At 48.4% G+C, this 20,377-nt stretch overlaps 1 protein-coding gene across 1 annotated transcript; it reads left to right on the plus strand.

Annotated features, from left to right (window-relative positions):
• The first annotated feature begins 785 nt into the window (after positions 1-785).
• On the plus strand, positions 786-19,952 carry Sall3 (spalt like transcription factor 3). Its single transcript, XM_085676361.2, has 4 exons — positions 786-913; positions 12,335-15,226; positions 15,443-15,783; positions 17,134-19,952. The coding sequence occupies exons 1-4, from the start codon at positions 832-834 to the stop codon at positions 17,563-17,565; spliced, it is 3,747 nt and encodes a 1,248-aa protein (XP_085532487.2). The 5' UTR covers positions 786-831; the 3' UTR covers positions 17,566-19,952.
• The last annotated feature ends 425 nt before the right edge of the window (positions 19,953-20,377 follow it).

Here is a 20,377-nt window from a genome sequence, read left to right on the forward strand (position 1 = left end):
ACTCCGCTCCGGCCTCGAGCTTCTGAGCCTGGCGGGCCGCCGGAGGACCCCGCGAAGTGGACAAGAGCCGGGAGAGAAAGTCCGGAGATAGGGACACCTGAGCCGGAACGGACCGGGCGAGCTGAGCGGTGCGGCTACCGGCTGCCGAGGACCAAAGGCAGTTGGCCAGCCGACCCGGAGCGCAGGCGGTGCGGTGCGGCGCCCGATCGGCCGGGGCGAGACAAAGGCGCCGGGCCGGAGCCCTGCCCGCGGCCGCTCGCTCCGGGAGGGGCCGCCCGGAGGCGACGGGGGGGGGGTGGTGCGGGCGACGGCGCAGGCACTCTATAAAGGGGCGAGCCCGGCGCGCCGGCGGAGACGGCGCCGCGCGGACGCCACCAAAGTTTGCAGCCTGCGCGGCGCGGAGGGTTCGCTGCCACGGTCCGCACCGCACCCCGGCCGGCCGAAGCCGCACCTGGGCAGCCGAGGAGCGCGGCGCCCGAGCGCGGTCGCCGGAGCCCGAGATGTGAGCTGAGTGGGGCAGCGCGCACCCAGGTCCGCAGGCGCCGCGGCCCCTCCTCGCCAGCGCGGCTGCTAATTGCGAGAGCGGCCTCATTTGCATAGGCCGCCGGAGTCCGCTGGAGGCCGGCCAATCGGCGCGGCCCTCCGCTAATGGACATGCATTATTCACCAGCCTAATTGCTCAGCCCCATGCGCGGCCCGCGCAGCCGCCGCCACCGCCCCGCGCCCCGCGCCCCGCGCCCGCCCGGCCACCCTGCGCCCACCCCGCGCTGTCCCCGCCGGCCACCCCGCTGATGCCGCTGCCCCGCACGGGGCCGGAGCGCCGCTAGCAGCATGTCTCGGCGCAAGCAGGCCAAGCCCCAGCACCTCAAGTCGGACGAGGAGCTACCGCCGCAGGACGGGGCTTCAGAGCACGGTGAGGGCCAGGGACCTCAGGGTGGCCCGGAGTTCTGGGGCGCCCACCCAGGTTGGGAAGCGCGGGCGGTGGGAGCGACTGAGCGCGTCTTGGAGTGGGAGAAAGTTCTCCGGTTCCGGTGAGCGAGTGCTAGCTAGGAGTTCGGTCCCTCGGCCAGTCTGGCCAACCGGGACCGGTATTCCGTCGAAGCGCGCGGCGCGGAAAAAGAGTTGCGGGCCAAGTAAACTTGGCTCCGCTGCTCCGAGTTGAGGAGCTGCGCGCGGACTGAGCTGCGGCCGGGCCGGCTCCAGGATGGACCGGAATCGGCTGGGCCGGAGGCGGAGGCCAGCTCGCCGAGAGCGGGCGGGAGGTGTGTGTGTGGGGGGGGGGGGTCCGCGCTGCCACCCCTAACTGCTCCTGGTCTCTGCGCCCCCACCCTGCTTCGGCGGGCCCGGAGCCTCCAGAAGCTCCGGGACTCTGGTCTAGCTCAGTACTGTCCCCAGGGCGGGCTCAGCAGCGGGGGACGTGCCCGGGGCTCACCTACCGCTGGACGCGGGCCCTGGAAGCCGCCGCCTGGCCAGCTTTGTTCGGCACCGCGCGTCCTGGTGCCCAGCCGGTGCTCGTCTGGAGCCTACCCGGGGCCCCAGCGCCACCTCGGTGATCCCAGTCTCTGTTGCCTGTCCCCGATACCGCCAGCAGGCCGCCTCGGGTGACCCTCGGGCCGCGAACCCCGCGGTGTCCCAGAGCGTTGACAAATCCAATCATCCCTTTCGGAAGCAAGTGGGAAGTAAATGTCTCTTGGCCTTTCCTTAATGGCCGACTAGGGAATTGTGGGGCGCGAGCACAGCTGTTTCTTTCGGGGGCTAGTGCGTGCACGCATTAGGACCTCATCACGTTCCTGGAGGAATCCAAGTTTTCCCTTCGGCCTTTTCGTACTCTTTTGGATGCACCGAAATCGGGCCATGGAGATACCTTCACAGTTACTTCGCTGGTAGCTACTTCCTCTTCGAACCATCTAAAAGTGCAGGGCAGGCGCTACGGAAGATGCGAATTTAGTGTGGTTGAACTTTGGCACCCTAAAGTTTATAGCACCCTGAATCCTTAAGCCCTGGGTGTCAGTTTTGGCGCGCCTTACCAGGGTCCCTAGGACGTCGGCAAGGAGGCCGAGGAGGGGCAGCCGCATATGACATGAACCCCCTCAACTAGTTCGAGGTGGAATAATTTATTCCTTAAAAGCCAAATTTTAGGATCAACCTATTGTAAATTGTTTAGAGACAGATACTAAATAATCTTTTAACTAAGATTATACCACCTCCCCCCCCCAAGAAAAAACCCAAGCTCGAAACCCTAGCAAATATGCGGAATTTAAGGGTTTAACATACAAGCGTTAAAGTTTGACAAAGCATGCAAGTCGCAGTAGAAAGTGAGAAAATGCCCACAGCAGTCCTGGGATGAATTAAATCAAATGGGACTCGTTGGGTCTTTTTGTTGCTGTGAGGTGAGGGAGCCGGCAGCTCTGCAGCCAAGTCAGCCAAGATTAGAACAGGCGATATGCTAAAAAGAAACGCTTGCATATGTTGGGTAGATTAGGGACAAAGAATCTTTTTGTCATGGAAATGGATTTTTTTTTGTTTTGTTTACTTCTTCACATAGAATTTCTCACACTTGGGTTGTTTTGTATTACCCTCAATGACTACATGATCAAATGAATGGATTTATTTCTGCCGAATGAGAAAGACAGTCTTTCCCTCAAAAGAACTACACTGCATCCCAGTGAGGAATTTTAAAGCTTCATTATTGCAGCTCCTGAATAGCTCAAAATCCGCTTTCACAGCCGCCCTAAAATGCAACAGTGTAAATACTTCTCCGCTTTGTAGGGTTGTTATCAAAATGTGCAATGTCTCCTTTTATTAAAGCATATTTTAATTAATAGAGTAAAACCTCATGTGTTCAACAGTTAACAAGCTGAGGCACTGTTGTTCATTTTTAATTTCGCTTCAGAAATGTGAGTGTGGTTAAGTTAATCGTGTAAACACGTCAGAGGATATATAACCCGGACAGTGTTGAAAACCCCAGATAGTCAATTATTTACGAGTTCTCTTTTGAATTCTGCTCGCTGCTCTAATTTATTTCGAGACTCTCCCATATCCAGGTTTTCCATCCTTTCAGGACTGGCGTTTTTATCCAGGCTGTGTTTTGCACAGTGGTTCAGACTTCTGATCCCGAGGTTGCCACAGTTCCTCATCATATTTTGCAACAGGCCAAAAATAGCCTGTCTGAGGCTGAGCCCTAGTAAAGCAACATGCGCTATTCGGGTTTGAAGGATAGTTTAGGCAAACTATTAAAACAAGTTCTTTCTGATTTAATTGTTCTGAAACAGATTGTTCATGGAGCATAAAAGATACTCTGTTTCCTCTGAAGCCAAGGAATGCTCATGCTGTCTTAACTCTGAGATAACCAAGAAAAGTAGTTTTGTTTTTTTTTAAAAAAAAGATGAATGGTTGTGTAAACTAAATTACTCCTTTGTCATTTCAAATTTTTAATTCTTTTTAGGGGCACAGGAGACAAATGTGTACAGCATGAAGTTCTAAGTGAATTAAGTCTACTACGGTGTTTTAGAAATGGAGTAAATGATTCCTTTGTATCACTTTGGGTGTGACGTGTTAATTAAAGCACTGGGTCCATCCTGCAGTAAAATTGAAGGCTTTTGTTAATGCCATACAGGACAGATACCATATGTAAAAAAAAAAGTGAGAATAGTGGAAAGCAAAGATACTTAATCATGTTGACTTCCAGTAGAAACTCTATTTTTATGGTTTATTTTTCAGGATTTGGTTTTTAGACAAACAATGGGAAGGAAAAAAAAAACAGCAATAGCTTTGGTTCTCTCCAGACCATAGCACTGAAGGAATGAATGACAGGTCTGAATGAAAACAAGCAATACTTGCCTTGTGGAAAGTTCTGGAGTTACCTTGTGATAACATTTTATTTTAAGTAACTGAGCCTTAAGTCCCCAATAGAAACTGTCATTTTAAATTGCTTATTCGTGATTATTTCCCCTTTTAGAAATAAATGTGGTGCAGCTTTGGGGTTCAGTTAGATCTGTGCCACCGGTAATGATATCCTCTGAGCCAGCTGAACATTTTTGTTCTAAGAAAAACTCATTAAAACTTCCAGTGACAGTGTGACGCTTAAGCCCCTACCACGAACTTTAAAGACGTGGCAGCCGTGTGCCGGCAAAAGGAAAAGAAAAGCAGTCCTAAAGATGCATTTCTCTGCCCTGGGAAAGTCTGTGTTTAAGGAAGAACAAAAGAATGTTGTAATTTAAAACAGTTTTTGGGGCGCATCTTCTTTGTGGCATACACTACCTCGCGGTGTTTTTATTTCCTGCCGGTGTACAGTTTATAGCGATCTTAAAAATCTTTTCCAATGTGGTGAGTCTGCGACCTAAGCACTAAGGCGTGGAATTCGTAGACTGCGTAAGTTCAGAGAGAAAAAGCCACCCATGCTCAGTGAAGGGATCTTTTTTTTTTTTTTATCTGTGTGTGCAGGGTTTGCCTCCAGCTCCCCCCACCCCCCCACCCCCAAGCCTCACATTTACAATTCAGCATACCAAAAGGGACAAAACAGAAGCCACTTTCTTACATCCACTGGCAGATTGTTTTCTCTGAAACATGAAAGGTGGAAAGTAAGTGAAGGGGGAGAGGGGAGGGGGGAGAATTTGCAAACATTCCTTTTTAAAATAGCGCTCAAAAAATTTAACCTGTTTAAAAATGCATACTCCTAAAATGGGCGCCAATTAATTCCACCTTAAGGAGAGCTGGTTGTGAGGCAAGAGTTAGGGAATTCTTAGAAGGGCATGCTCTAAACTTTTCAAAGCTAAGCGTAATCCAGGGTTTTCGGATGCGTTCAGACCGCAGGGAAGGGAAAGGTGTGGAGGAGCAGCGGGAATTATTTAGTGTGCTGAGGATTTCTTTGTATCCAGAATGATGGGGGAAAGAGACAAAAGTGGGTCAGCTTTCATATTCAACTCTGCCACCCTTTCTCCTGGTAGCCTTAAGAACATTTTCTTTGGAGATAGGGAATGCAGCAAACAGAGCCAAGATTTTTGTTCTGTGAATTGACCATCAGCTGGAATTTAGCATTCTTATGTGTAAGTATTGGCACAAGGTATCCTGTAAGTAAATTAAAAATCCTTTAGGTTGCTTGTGGGCTTTTCACTATCTTTTAATACAGCGACATAGTTCTGAGTGCCATTTTTAAAAATAATACAATCAAGGAAGGGTTTCCCTTTTTCCCTTTTCCTTTACTGTTTTATTGGTTTCTCTTGTCCTCCTGATTTCATGACTAGTTGCCAGTATAAGAAACACCAGTGAATCTTAGACAATCTCATGAAGATGTGAGCTAATACTACTACTGGTGGGACACTGTTGTAATTACAATGTGTAATTACATGTACTGCACATTTCATATACAATCTATGTGAAAATCGAATTTTAGTAATTACTTTAAGAAAAATGTTTTAAAAGTATTTTGGGGTTTTTCTCTTGTAATTTCAACACAGTTATGATTTAAGATGCAGTTAATTTAATTGTGTGACTGCCAAACAAGGCAAGGCATGCTCCAGAAAGTGAAAAATACAATTTTTTTAACAAAATAATGAGATGACCTTTATGCTTGAGACTAAGATTGATTTGTTTCTTAATTAAAGGAAGGGGGTTCTGGCCACCAAAGGAAGCTGATGGTACCGGAGCGTTTTCTCCTCTGAGGGTGGACCTTTTCTCTCACCTCTGGCCTAGTTTTGTGTGCCATCTAGGAGGCTCTTTTGCATTCTTTGAAAGCCTGGTGACTTCATGGTATGGCATGGAACCTTTTTAAACTGTGGTTCTAGGAAAGGTGGGTGGCCTAATGCTGGCCGGCTTGCGCCTTCTCTCCCTGAAGGTGAGTCCTTGGGAGTGTTGTGACAAGCCCTCGCCTGCTTCGCCCTGCCAGGTCGGCCACTAGATGTCAAGCTCATAATACAATTAGTGCATGTGTGCTGTTGACCTTGGCAACAGGACTCAGCTCTGTTCTGCTAAGTGTGAACTCCGGGTCCGTGCTAACTAGAGATCCCATGAGTTTGTTCCATGCGGTCCAGGCTTATCAAATGCCATCCAGTTCAGCACAAGTGTTTATAGCTCTTGGAAGAAGAGAAACTGGCTTGCTTTTGTGTAGCCATTACATCTTGAACGGTTTAATTAACCCTGCAGGTGCCAGGGCACTCTGTCCTCATTCCTCAGCATTATGGGTCCTCAGAGTGGCCTCAGACGGAGCTGTTTGATAATAGTCTTGTGTAATTTGTACACATGCAAAGTCACCGGCATCATGGGGTGGGCGGTGGCTTTTCCAGGATGACTTTCTACTTGTATGCAAATTTCTCCCATAGACGTGAAACAGCACCGCAAAATCATGGCAGTTGATGGAAAGGATGTAATTGTCTAGTCCAGGCGCCCGAAGCCAAATGCTCACAGGTGATCTCGGCCTCTTTCCTAGTTGTGTGACTAGGGCTAGTTCAACGGAGACATTTTTGCACCAAATGCATTTGGCTTGCTCACTCGATCTCTCCCCCTCCCTCAACTAAGTAATGGGGGATGGGAGGGTTTGTGCATGCCCTGCTAGTGGATTGCGATGGAATAGACACTTTCTAGGAGGAATGTCATAAAACTATGTGGAATACTTTGTATCGTCTTGGAAATCTCTGTATTTAAACAGCTCACCACCTTCATCTGAAGCGACTTAACAAAACCTTGTTTTCAGCTTGCTGGCTTCTGCTGACACGCCTCAGGTCTGTGCTTTTTCTGAAGCACAAATAGTGATGTGAGCGTGAGCATAGCGTGGCAGCTGGGTGAAAGGACGGTTGTGCACGACTTGAAGTGCACCGGACATCTTTCTATCAAAGTCACTGTGTGTGTCCTGCTGCCTCCACTTCGTGTCCCATAAAGGGACAGTGTTTCTGTCCCTGGAGCCTCACCTCACAGATTAAAACTGAACCAGTTTAAACAGTAGATGCCTGGGGCCTGTGCCACAGGTGGTTGTGACTTAACAAATTTGTGATGTGGACCAGTGAGTGAGAGGGAGCCCGTGGGTCAGTGCCGCCGCTGAGCATAGCAAGACTGCCCTCCACCGTTCAGCTCGGTGAGCACACGCGCTTCCCGGGTCTGGGGGGGAGAGGACAGAAATTTTTCTTTTGCGCCTGGAATTTCTTCTACATTGTTAAACACAGTGGGGGTCTCTATTTGTCTCCTCCTGTGACACAGCTTGGGCTCAGTATGGCGATAATTCATCTTTCTTTATGGGATTCGAAGCTATCATAAGGAGTTAAAAAGAATTAATTTGCAAGAAAATAAGTGTCTCCTAAGAGTTTGGGGGAAACTTGGGAAATGCTTGCTACATTTTTAAGAGATGGAAAGACAAAGAAAAAAGGAGAGTTTCCTGTCCCGAAGACCCACCTGGCATTTTAAAGTTAATAGTTAAAGAGGGGAAGTTTAGCGTGCCTCCCTCTGTACTAAACAAGTCTGCCTTCTCCCTTTGTTAATTGTGCTGAATTAAAAATGTGTAATGAAAATGTAGCAAAATAAAGAAAACGATAGATCAGCAATTCTAGTGCTGCTTTGAAATGGGTGAAATTCTTGACACTTCTGGAAAGAGAAAATAAAAATAACCCTTGCTAAGGGCGGTGCATAAATATTTGTATAGAGAAAGTGCAGCATCTCAAATATTTTTATGCACTGCAATGTTTTTCACATGTGGCCTGGCAAAGATCGTGTTTAGAAGACAGAGAAAGCATGGTGTTGTTTTCTACAGCTAACCAGGAGTGAGAGCTGTGATCAGTGAGGATGCCCCGGGAATCGGCAGATTGTTATTAAACATGCTGTGTTGTCGGTGCATGGAAAAACGCGCGTTTCTAAGAGGAGTGCCCTGAAGCTGTCTTGTGGTTTTCTCTGAGGGGCTGTGGGCCTTCCCCTTCTCCACTACCAGCCACAGGCATGACTGTCACTCAAGGTGGAGTTAGGAACCCTAGGTTCTGGGATGACCATAAATCGCCCACAAATTTCTTGTTCGTCCTCCTAGGTGGAGGTGACTGGTTTCCAGGGCACTGAGGACTGTGTGGTCCTTCCACAGTTCTCCTCACTTGGTAGCCCCCTTCACCTGCTGGTCCCCAAACAAGAGGAAGGCCTTCCAGGAGGGAGATGGTGCACTTGGCCAACTGGTTAGCATTTTCTCCCCTCCATGTGTAACTGTCTGTAACCTTTATGCACTGTAAAATGCCTGCATAGTCGCTGTGTAGTTGGTTTCAGATCTTATTGTTGAGCCACCAGCAGGCAACAATACAAGTTACTTTGACACAAATGAGAATGTTTAGAATGCTTGTTTTTGAACCCTCTCCTCAAGAAAGGAAGGAAGGAAGGAAGGAAGGAAGGAAGGAAGGAAGGAAGGAAGGAAGGAAGGAAGGAAAGAGAAAAAGAATAAAAACTTACATTGCTAATAAATTTTTCAAAGTTTTTTTTCATTGTCCTTTTGAAGAGTGTGCCTCCCTGACTCTGGTTACCCGTAAATTAAGCAATATTAACTAGTGGGCTAATAACTTTTGAGCATGGTGGCCAGTTCAGAATGTTACTTAAAGAGAAACATGGTTTAATAATAATATAGTCTTGACTATACAGGAAGGCAGAGGTAAAGGACACTAGCAGCAACTTGATAGACTTATAAACTGCAGTCAGGGCATCTAGCTGGGTTTTCTGTTATAGAAAACAAATAATAATATCAGCTTCACACACAGACACTGTAGTGTATGCAGTGTCAAAAGCAGGTTAGAGTTTAATTTCTCTCACTCTCTTTAGAACACACCAGAGGTCAGCACTTGGACTCTTGAGTTGGTAGACTGTACCACTCCAGAAAGACCTGGCCTTACTGTGTTCAGATAGTGCCTGACCGTCCGTTCAACTAAAGAGCGTTTTGTTGCTTAAAAACATTTCAAATATATGCAAGCAATTTCAGTTCCATAGAGGAAAGATTAGTCTTAATAAGTTTCTGCTTGTCTCCAACTTTTATAAAAGAGGTCTAGTTCCATTTGAATTTGGAAATCATCGCTGTAGCTTGAGCATGTGAGACCTACCTGTTAAGTGGTAATTCTAATTTATTTGCCCCAATAAGAAATGCAAATTGTTTTTGAAGAATTTTCTCCTCGCTAACTGTAGTTTTTAAGATCACTCTTTTGCCAAAAGTAAAATTCATGATGAAGCTTGGCTCATAAGCAAATTGTTGCCAGGCTTGGTTTCCTTGGACACAGTAACATAAAGAACTGTTAGGGTCCAAGGGGTCAGAATGCCTTTTCCTTACAATTTCCTCCTTCCATTTGGTGGAGGATCGTTTTACTTTGAACAAAATATCTAATGTTGAGATCATTGTCACTTCAGACTGAATTAAACAAAATGACATTATTTGGCAGAACGTGCTTATATATTCCACGCACATATCGGAGATCTGGGAAGCGCTTATAATTTACCAGCCCTTGCTACGGAGGAAAAAAAAATAAAATTACCTGAGGGGTCCCTTCTCAGCTTCAGTGCATCTGGAAGTGAACCCTAAAAACACTTAGCACAGAAAAAACTAATGGGAATGTAAAACTGCACATCTTTAAGGTAAATAGAGGTTTGTTTGGGTCCAGACCCTCCCCCCCAAAAGCCCGGGTGCTCTGCGTTGCACTACGCTCTCTTCTAAGGAAAATCTGGGGAAGTTCATTTGTGAAGGTGAAACTCACAGTTATAGAAATTAATTCTCTCCACTTTGGATGCACTTTAAGTGATCTTAGTCAGCCCACTTTGCAGCATTTTCTGAATGCATTGTCCCTAGAACATACTAAATATAGAGAAAAGGTATTCTTTTCATAAGATTTTGTTTGATTTCATAAAATTTAAAGTGTGCATGCCTTCAGTTTTTGAGCATTGTACATACTGTCCGTTTTTAATCTTCTTAAGGAGGTGCCTATAGACAATATTTCAAGACAGTAGCAACCTTTAATGTTTTGGCATTTCCTTTTTTTAGAAAGTACAAAAATTATACTTTTTCTTTGCACACTGGAAAGCAACTTTTTAAAGTCAGTCTTCTGCTTAGCTATTTCTGTGTATCTGTTTTATTGCTTAATGCAAATGAGCTTTTTAATGTCCGCTGAGCTACATATAAATATATATGTGTATATTTATGTATCTGTGATATGTGTGTGTGTGTGTGTGTTTGAAGAACATTGTACAGTTAAAGAGAAATCATAAATACATTTTTTGGCATTTTGTGAAAACTTTTTAAATTAAGTTACTGGAATTTTGAGGAACTCATCATTTTTTGTTTTGTTTCGTTTATTCAGTGATTAAAAAATTCTAGCCTCCCCAACCCTGTTCCATGACCTTAACCAGGTTTACAATTAGTTTCGCATACACTGAGCAAAGTTGAGCATGGAGTATTTGTTTCCTTAATGTGCCTATCTGCTATATAAATCGGCTGTGTCTTTGCTCCTAGCTACCCTCAACCTCATTACAGATACCTATTACGTTTCTCCCCCCATGCAGTAACGAGACCGCTTGCTGCAGCCTGCTCTTCGCTCTGAGTTTAGTTTAAAAGTCTATGGGGTTTATGGGCTGCAGCTCTGACTTCTTTCCCCTTCAAATGGCTTAGCCAGTTAAGAAAATGCTAATTGAATGCTGCTAATCATTTTTAAAGGCATGTAGAAATTACCTGGAAATAATGGCCTCGTGGAATGCAGCAGAGCAGCCACAAAAATATTTTTATTTCATTTTCCAGGAGAGGAGCAGTGGGGTTTCCTGGACAAAATTAAAAAAGCAAAAACAAAACCCAGATTTCTCTGCTCAACGTATAACAGAACTAATCCCAACACCGCCCCCCCCCCCAGAAAAACAAAAACCTTAAAAGAAAAATGTTAGAGACTTTTTAGCAAGTCCATGTGCTGGTGTAGTATCACCAGTGCTTTTCAGATGGGACTGAAGGATGTTTGGTTCTCAGGCTCAAGTTTGCACACCTAACAAAGAGCTGATTTCCCTGTGACATTTGCTCTGTTCAACGGATCTGTTGCTGTCACTTCATCTGCAAGCTGAAAAATAATAAAAAATAAAAACCCAGGAATAAAACAACCCAAAAAACCTTCTAGTCAGTGGCACCCAAGCTGGTACACAAAACCAGGTCGCAGTGGGCATCTCTCCCCACCACAGTGACCCAAAAAGCCAAAGCCAAAAGTGTCGCTGGGTGTCGATTTCTCATTCCCATGCAGCTATTTATTTGATCAGGTGTGAATTAGAGTTGTTCATTAAACACGGTTGTTATTCGGCACAAGAGGGTTAGGAGACAGAGGAAGTAGCTGCCTACAACAGTAATTAAACATGTGTAACCAATTAGAGGCTTTTCCACGATGGTGCAAGCATATAATTTGCTAAGTCTTTCTATGAGCATGGATGAAAATAGGTACAAAAAGTGTGTCTGACTGCAACATTCTCATGCTAAACATGTCAACATAAATGAACTTTAAATATATAATTCCTGGTTTGTTAACAAACCACTGAACTCTATTGGCTAATCACAATAACATGTAATTTCAAGTTCATTTTGCCAAAGAATATTGCATTTGACAGAGCCGATTAGTTGTACTAAACATGATTCATTTTTAGGCCTTGTGTATATTGATAGTCATCTGGCAAGTCCTAAAATGTAGAGGGCCTCTGCCTTCCAAAAGAGCCAAGAGGTAGGAGAGAGAAGGATACCACCATTAGGATCTGAAGAAGCGCTTGTAGTTTCTTTGTTGCATTCACAAATCATAGTATTTAGCCTGAATTTCCTACGTGAAATAAATGCCTATTGATTGCAAAGGTTCTGGAGGATCATGTTGATCGGCACCGCCTCGGCTGGGCTTAGCGATGATGAATCCATGAGCGCAGACCACACCACACTGGCTTCCTGTCAGGTGCTGGTGTGTGGGAAAAGGTTACGGATTAGCTCGGCGATGTTAAGTGAACTGGCAGAGGCGTCTCTAATTTTGTTGGAAATGAGGAAGCCCATGGTAAAGGGGAATCCTAATGAGCCCGTCGAAGGCTGGCTTTGTACCCAACAGACAGGGTGGCTGCGGATTGTATGAAGATATTGGAAATCGATGGCTTCTATGGAATTTCATTAAGAAGCAGTATCCACAATTGATAGAGCCTCATAATTTGATGGATTGTGCTAAGAAAATGATTAGCTAGCTAGAAAGAGTCATAGAACACACACGCTGGGACGTCAGAAATGTTGAAGTGGGGTAATTTGTACAAAATAAAAAATATTGATTTTACTGATGTGCAAAATTTTGAAATGGAGGGCGGCTGTCTGGCTGAACCTAGCTGATGTAATCTCTTGGTTTCCTAGGCGTCCCCGGGGACGGTGCTGAGGACGCAGAGAGCGGCAGTGAGAGCAGGAGCGGCAGCGAGGAAACCAGCGTGTGTGAGAAGTGTTGTGCAGAGTTTTTCAAGTGGGCAGACTTCCTGCAGCACAAGAAGACTTGTACCAAGAACCCACTGGTGCTGATCGTGCATGACGATGAGCCAGCGCCGCCCTCCGAGGACTTTCCAGAACCTTCTCCCGCCAGCTCGCCCAGCGACCGCACTGAGAGTGAGGTGGCTGAGGAGGTGGCACCCACGGAGGGCAGCGAGGTGAAGGCTACAGCAAAGGAGGCTGAGCCCATGGATGTGGAGGCATCAACGGACAAGGGCCCTCCCGGCCCAGGTGTGCCCCCACCGCCACCTGCACTGCCACCACCACCGGAACCTGCGGCCTTCAGCATGCCTAGCACCAATGTGACGCTGGAGACACTGCTCAGCACCAAGGTGGCGGTGGCACAATTCTCCCAGGGTGCACGTGCGGGTGGTACGGCAGGCGCCGGTGGCACCGTGGGCGCTGTGGCCATCCCCATGATTCTAGAGCAGCTGGTGGCACTGCAGCAGCAGCAGATCCACCAGCTCCAGCTCATTGAGCAGATCCGCAGCCAGGTGGCCCTGATGAGCCGCCAGCCCGGGCCTCCACTGAAGTCCTCAGCCAGTGCCCCTGGCACCGCCTCGGTACAGCTGCAAGGCCTGGCTCCACACACAGCTCTCCAGCTTTCCACTGGACCTACCACTGCCTCTGCTGGCTCAGGTTCCACCCTGCCAGCGCCCTTCGATGGCTCCCAGCACCTGTCACAGCCTGCCTCTGGCACAAGCACTCCCTGCAGCACCAGTGCTACCCCCACCGAATCTGGGGCGCATGCTGCCTGCAGCACTGGCCCTGCTCCGGGAGTCGTGGCCGCAGCATCCAGTACAGTGGGCAACACAGTGCAGCCCCAGAATGCATCTACGCCCCCGGCCCTGGGTCCCGGGCCTCTCCTCAGCTCAGCCTCCAATCTGCCAAACCCTCTGCTACCTCAGACTTCATCCAGCAGCGTCATCTTCCCCAACCCCCTGGTGAGCATCGCTGCCACAGCCAATGCCCTGGACCCGCTGTCGGCTCTCATGAAACACCGCAAGGGCAAACCCCCTAATGTGTCAGTGTTCGAGCCCAAGGCCAGTGCCGAGGACCCTTTCTTTAAGCACAAGTGTAGGTTCTGTGCCAAGGTCTTCGGCAGCGACAGCGCCCTGCAGATCCACTTGCGCTCCCACACCGGGGAGCGGCCCTTCAAATGCAACATCTGCGGAAACCGCTTCTCCACCAAGGGCAACCTGAAGGTCCACTTCCAGCGGCACAAGGAGAAGTACCCCCACATCCAGATGAACCCCTATCCTGTCCCAGAATACCTCGACAACGTGCCCACCTGCTCCGGCATTCCCTATGGCATGTCCCTGCCCCCAGAGAAGCCAGTGACCACCTGGCTGGACAGCAAGCCAGTGCTGCCCACTGTGCCCACATCAGTAGGGCTGCAGCTACCCCCCACTGTCCCTGGCACCCACAGCTACACCGACTCCCCCAGTATCACCCCCATCAGCCGTTCCCCACAGAGGCCCTCTCCAGCATCCAGCGAATGTACCTCTCTGTCTCCAGGCCTCAACAATACTGAGTCTGGTATCCCCGTGAGGCCGGAGTCACCCCAGCCGCTCCTCGGTGGGCCTCCAGTAACTAAAACCGAGCCAGTCAGCCTGCCTTGCACTAGTACAAGGACGGGGGATGCCCCTGTGGTGGGCGGGCAGGTCAGTGGATTGCCCACTTCAACTGCCACGACTGTCACCGACGGCGCCTGCACAAGCCTGGGGAGCCCCGGTCTTCCAGCTGTTTCTGACCAGTTCAAGGCCCAGTTTCCTTTCGGCGGGCTGCTTGACTCTATGCAAACGTCAGAGACCTCGAAACTGCAGCAGCTGGTGGAGAACATCGATAAGAAGATGACCGACCCAAACCAGTGCGTTATCTGCCACCGCGTGCTGAGCTGCCAGAGTGCCCTGAAGATGCACTACAGGACACACACCGGGGAGCGGCCCTTCAAGTGCAAGATCTGTGGGCGCGCCTTCACCACCAAGGGCAACCTGAAGACACACTTCGGGGTGCACCGTGCAAAGCCCCCGCTCCGAGTGCAGCACTCGTGCCCCATCTGCCAGAAGAAGTTCACCAACGCCGTGGTGCTGCAGCAGCACATCCGCATGCACATGGGGGGCCAGATCCCAAACACGCCGCTGCCCGAGGGCCTGCAGGAGGCCATGGATGCTGAACTGCCCTTTGATGAAAAGAACGCAGAGACCCTCAGCAGCTTCGATGATGACATTGACGAGAACTCCATGGAGGAGGACTCCGAGCTGAAGGACACGGCCAGCGAGTCGTCCAAACCACTCCTCTCCTATTCGGGGTCCTGTCCGCCCTCGCCCCCATCTGTCATCTCCAGCATTGCTGCCCTCGAGAATCAGATGAAAATGATCGACTCGGTCATGAACTGCCAGCAGCTGACCAGCCTGAAATCAGTGGAAAATGGGTCTGGGGAAAGTGACCGCCTGAGCAACGATTCCTCATCCGCGGTGGGTGACCTGGAGAGCCGCAGTGCAGGCAGCCCCGCTCTGTCTGAGTCCTCCTCCTCCCAGGCTCTGTCGCCTGCTCACAGTAATGGTGAGAGCTTCCGTTCCAAGTCACCAGGTCTTGGCCACCAGGAGGATCCCCAGGAGATCCCACTGAAGACTGAAAGGCTGGAGAGCCCACCCCCCGGCCCAGGAAACGGAGGTGCCCTGGACCTGACAGCGGGCCACCCTGGGCGGCCACTCATCAAGGAGGAGGCCCCTTTCAGCCTGCTGTTCCTGAGCAGAGAGCGGGGTAAGTGTGTGAGCACTGTGTGTGGTGTCTGTGGCAAGCCCTTTGCTTGCAAAAGTGCGTTGGAAATCCACCACCGCAGCCATACCAAGGAGCGGCCATTTGTCTGCACGGTCTGCAGGCGAGGCTGCTCCACTATGGGTAACTTAAAGCAGCACTTACTGACACACAAGTTGAAAGAGCTACCTTCTCAGGTGTTTGACTCCGACTTTACTCTAGGTCCCAGCCACAGCACACCTAGCCTGGCCTCCAGCCCCGCGCCCACCATGATCAAAATGGAAGTGAACGGTCACAGCAAGGCCATCGCATTGGGTGAGGGCCCAGCCCTCCCAGCTGGAGTCCAGGTCCCCACTGGGCCCCAGACAGTGATGAGCCCTAGCCTGGCACCCATGCTGGCACCCCCACCACGACGGACACCCAAGCAGCACAACTGTCAGTCATGTGGGAAGACCTTCTCCTCAGCCAGTGCCCTGCAGATCCATGAACGCACCCACACTGGGGAGAAGCCCTTCGGCTGCACCATCTGCGGCAGGGCCTTCACCACCAAGGGCAATCTCAAGGTAAGAGGGCCACAGGTCTGAGGCTATGACCAAGCCACATGGCCCCTGTGGGTGGTCCCTGCACCCCCTGTCTAAGCAGAGATTCTGTCTTCACACTCTTATGTATGTATACACATGTGTGGAGTGGGTTGGTTGTACATATACAGTATGAGGGTATATAGTATGTGCTTGTGTATACACATGTGTATATGAGTAATGAATATATGCAAATGCATGTGTACATACTCAAAAACACATGCATCCCATTAAATAGCAGTAAGTGAGTCAGGAATCCATGAGGCTCATGTCTGCCTGCTCCCCTGGTGATGTCAGCCTGTTCCAGGGCCTCAGGTCATGGCAGACACTTGGTGAGCAGGCCCAGGATTCAAAGCTCTTGAATCTTGGTCCTTAAACAAAATGAATTTGGTCCTTAAACTTTAGCATAGAGCAAAACGAGACTTGTTCTGTGAATTCTAGAATGTTCTATTGTCTGTGTGACTACAGACAGGGCCCTGGGAGGGGAGGGACATCGGGTGAGGGGTTTCCCACCATGTGAAGCCTGCATCCCTACTGAAGACCAGGCACAGATGAGGGTTCTCACTGACTACTGGCAGGTGCTGCAGGCCACTCCATGTTCCAGGCTATCCAAGCAGACACCACCTTCGTGGGGCTAAAATAGTTCCTAACTAAAGTAGAGGTCTCAGAAGCCTCTCAAAAGAAAGCCAGTGGCCAATCCCAGTGGTTTCTGTGCTGGACCAGTGCTGGTGGGACAGGAGCCTCCTGAGGACCCTGTACTCTGGTTGGCCCACGAAATCTTGGCGCTCTCTTTTCTTGCTTGAAAGAAAGCAAGAGAAGAGAAGGACAGTCAAAGAGTTCAAGTTTAAGACCTTTTACAAGCTTGAACATGGACTTGGGGGGTGAGGAGGCTGAGTCTAGTCTGCTTGGTGAGTTCCAGGCCTGTAGCAGACCCTACCTCCCCCCCCCCCCAAAAAAGGTGTACTATTCTTGAAGAATAACCAGAAGTTGTCCTCTGACCTCCAAATGTAGACACTAAGGTGGGGATGGATGAAGCAATGGAAAGGTCCTTTATCCTCAAAGCTCTAGAACCTTCTCAAGCAGTCTTGGGAGAGGGGATCTTGTTGTCTAACAAGTTTGTCCATTTACATGCTGGTTGTGCTTGTTAAAGTCACAGAATACAATACTGTGTATGTTGGAAAAGGTGCCGAGGAGAGTCCACCTAACTGCATTCTGTTGCCCCCATGCTAATGTTTAGAATGCATATAAGTCACACAAAACATTGAGACCAAGACATTGCTGCCTGTCAGTTCTAGACTTGCTTACTTGTGGTTTGTTTCTCCGTGTCTCCCATAGGTACATATGGGCACCCACATGTGGAACAATGCACCTGCAAGGCGTGGCCGCCGCCTGTCTGTGGAAAACCCCATGGCCCTGCTCGGTGGTGATGCTCTGAAGTTCTCTGAGATGTTCCAGAAGGACCTGGCGGCTCGGGCCATGAACGTTGACCCCAGCTTTTGGAACCAGTACGCCGCTGCCATCACCAATGGACTTGCCATGAAGAACAATGAGATTTCTGTCATCCAGAATGGAGGCATTCCTCAGCTCCCAGTAAGTCTAGGCGGAGGTGCCATCCCGCCTTTGGGTGCCATGGCTGGTGGGGTGGACAAGACGCGCCCTGGCAGTAGCCCGCCCATTGTCAGCTTGGACAAAACAAGCTCAGAGACGGGAGCCAGCCGGCCATTCACAAGGTTCATTGAGGATAACAAGGAGATTGGAATAAACTAGTCAGATATACTTCAGACTTCACCCTCCTGCTCCATCCCACGTCCACAGTTTGAGCATCAGGCTTTGGACCCCACATGCCTAGGCTCTCACTAATATTTTATCCGTGACAGAAAATACCTGCACCGTGTGGCTGCTGTAAGGTGGCCTGGTGAGCGCCGCACGGCACGTCTTCAACAGCTTGACTGTTCTTGAGAACTCTGCAACCTTTTAAGTAAATGTCAGACAAAGGCTTAAGTGCTTGGAAAGCTGCCTTAGGAACAGAAGGAGCTCAGACCATATCTACTTCATTTGCTCCTAGAACCTAGTGACCCCCTTGTGTGGGGGAGCAGGGTCCCCTGTGGTAATCCAGTGAGCTGCATTCCATGGTTTTGTTCAAATTCTGTAGGCACTTGAACTCTGTTTTAGGGACTCTTCATCTCGAGGAAGCAGCTCAGTGCTTCAAATGCTGTGTGTTATGACAGTCTCTTCGTCTATAGTATTTATGTTAAGATTATGCGGGTAACAGACAATAAAATAACCCAACCTTAAATGAGGATCTTGTATCACAGAATACATCTGGCTGTGTGATTTTTTTTTTAAAGCAAGATTTGCTTTATTATAAATAAGTGGATTAATTAAATGCAGGCAAAATTGTGACGTTCTATTGGGAAAGATAGCATGCTTTTTGTGTGCAAGTACCTGTCAGTAACATCCCCCCCCTTTTTTAATTTAAATGTTTGTAGCTGCTCTGTGAACGGTTGTTCTCTAGTGTGGTCTGTAGCCCAGCGGTTGATTGGGAACAAGTTACAGACAAGCATCACCGTAAAATGATTCGCAGCATTATAAACAGTTGTGAGTAAATATTTCGCATTATCGACGCTGTATAATAAAGATGTAATGTTTGTATAATGTGGTTGCAAATCTTAATTTATACAATTGCACTTTTAGTATTTTGTATTAGGGAGGTTTGTCTATAATTTGAGAATTTACAAAAGATGTAAAGTATTTTATAAATAGTACCTCAGTTTAAAGAAAATGTCACAGTTTGGTTTGTCTTAAAGTTGAACGTGAGAAACCTATGCTGTTTGAGCAGAAAAGCCACCGAGGCTTGTCAGCACCTCAATAAAATAAGGCCTGCCATTTCTTAAATTAACATGATTTATTTAACTTTTCTACAAAACCCATTGAAAAACTGTGAGCACCCTACCAAAACTTTGACAAATTAATCTTAGTTCTGTGACATAGAAAAGGAAAAAAAAAAAACCAACAGAGTGAATGCTATGTAGGTGTGATTTACTGTAGGCTCGCCTCTTCCTCTCACACACATGAGATGTGACTGCCTCATAGCTCTGGCCATGGCGTAAATGAGAACCGTGAGTGTCTGGCAGTGGAGTCAGTCATCGCTTTGACGTTTTCTGAGTCCATGATTTATTGTCTTCTAAGAGCAAACACAGTGCAGTGTCCTGAGGATCCAAAAATCTGATGGTTTGCTGATGACTTGTCTAAACTGCATCCATTGAGCAAAGAGGCCATATGCAGGGAGGCGGGGCTGAATCCAAACTTGAACGTCAGTGTTGTGTGTACTACCTCATTTTTGTGCATCGCAAGCATGCTGGGATGTGACACGATGACCTTCCAACAGAATTGCTCAAGACATACCTAGGTAGCTGGGTACCTCGACAGGGAGTGGTCTGCGCCTGGAGGCTGAACCAGACAGTGTGAGACAGACGGATAGAGCAGTCACCTCAAACAACTGAATCAACAAGAACAGGCGCTGCAGGGTAATGACTACCGCTGGCCCACTGGCCTGTGGCTGAGCAGAGAGCTTCTGGGGCTTGTTTTCTGTTTCTGTCTTTGGAAATGAACATGGAACTCCCTGACTCTCTCTTCCACATAGTGAGGTGGAGCGTCTCCAGGCCATGCAATCTCTTGCTGGGGGACAGGACTGGGTGCTTCTGCTTTGGGAAAAGGAAGAAAAGTGGCTAATGTTGCCGGGCTCTGGGCAGTTGAAAGTCTTGTTATTTATCTGTGTCCTGGTGTGTTTGTCCCCACTCTCGGTTGGTATTTGGCACCATGTTAGTGTTCTTTCTTCTCTCGAAACGATGTGTATATAACTTAAGAGAAATGTAAAGCATTATAACTGAGATGGCTGAGGAAGGTGCCGTGACCACCGCCATTCCGTGTTCGGGGCCGGCTGTCCCTCTGCGTGGTGAAGAGAGACACTATTTTTATAAACGTAAAACCACGCGGGGCGAGGGCCACCCAGAACCAGCCAGGCTGTTTCGTAGATCCAATATATTTTATGATTAAATCTTGTGGCTTGACACATCTACTGACTGAAATGGATGTCTTAGTCTAGGTTACTATTTTTGTCATATGAACCGAATAAAATGCAGGATGTCATATTATTTCTGAATTGTGTTCCCTGATTCTTCTTGGTGGAATTTGCAGTGCTGGTCATTGGTGGTGAACGGGGTGTCTGTGGTGTTTTCCACGGGAAACGTCAACAAGGGTTGACAACTTAAATCTCAGCAATGTCTAGGAGTACTTAGACTGATCTTGAAATTTTTTTTCCAGTGCTGGGCATAGCGCCCAGGGCCCTGTACGTGCATGGTATCCAAGCACCCTGTCACTCATCCGTATATCTTTCCTTTGATTTATTTTTTATTATTTCCCCAAATAAAAATAAATCTCATTGTGGATATTGTTTTTCTTCTGTCGTGGGAGACAGTTCAGTAGAGATGCCTGCTGGAGAGTCCCGGCCATGTTGGGGACTACCTTCCTATCATCTGCGCTGAGGGGACATAGCAGCTTACAGGTCACTTGAACAAAT

The sequence above is a fragment of the Myodes glareolus genome, chromosome 13 (genome assembly GCF_982192425.1).
Source record: "Myodes glareolus chromosome 13, mMyoGla1.1, whole genome shotgun sequence".
In the NCBI taxonomy this organism is placed as follows: Eukaryota; Metazoa; Chordata; class Mammalia; order Rodentia; family Cricetidae; genus Myodes; species Myodes glareolus.

What these genes read in the sequence shown, in the direction of transcription:
- Sall3 (XM_085676361.2), top strand. Translation starts at nt 832, where the DNA reads ATGTCTCGGCGCAAGCAGGCCAAGCCCCAGCACCTCAAGTCGGACGAG. An exon ending in GGACGGGGCTTCAGAGCACG is followed by an intron (nt 914 to 12,334) that starts GTGAGGGCCAGG and finishes TTGGTTTCCTAG; the next exon opens with GCGTCCCCGGGGACGGTGCT. An exon ending in GTTCCTGAGCAGAGAGCGGG is followed by an intron (nt 15,227 to 15,442) that starts GTAAGTGTGTGA and finishes ACTTTACTCTAG; the next exon opens with GTCCCAGCCACAGCACACCT.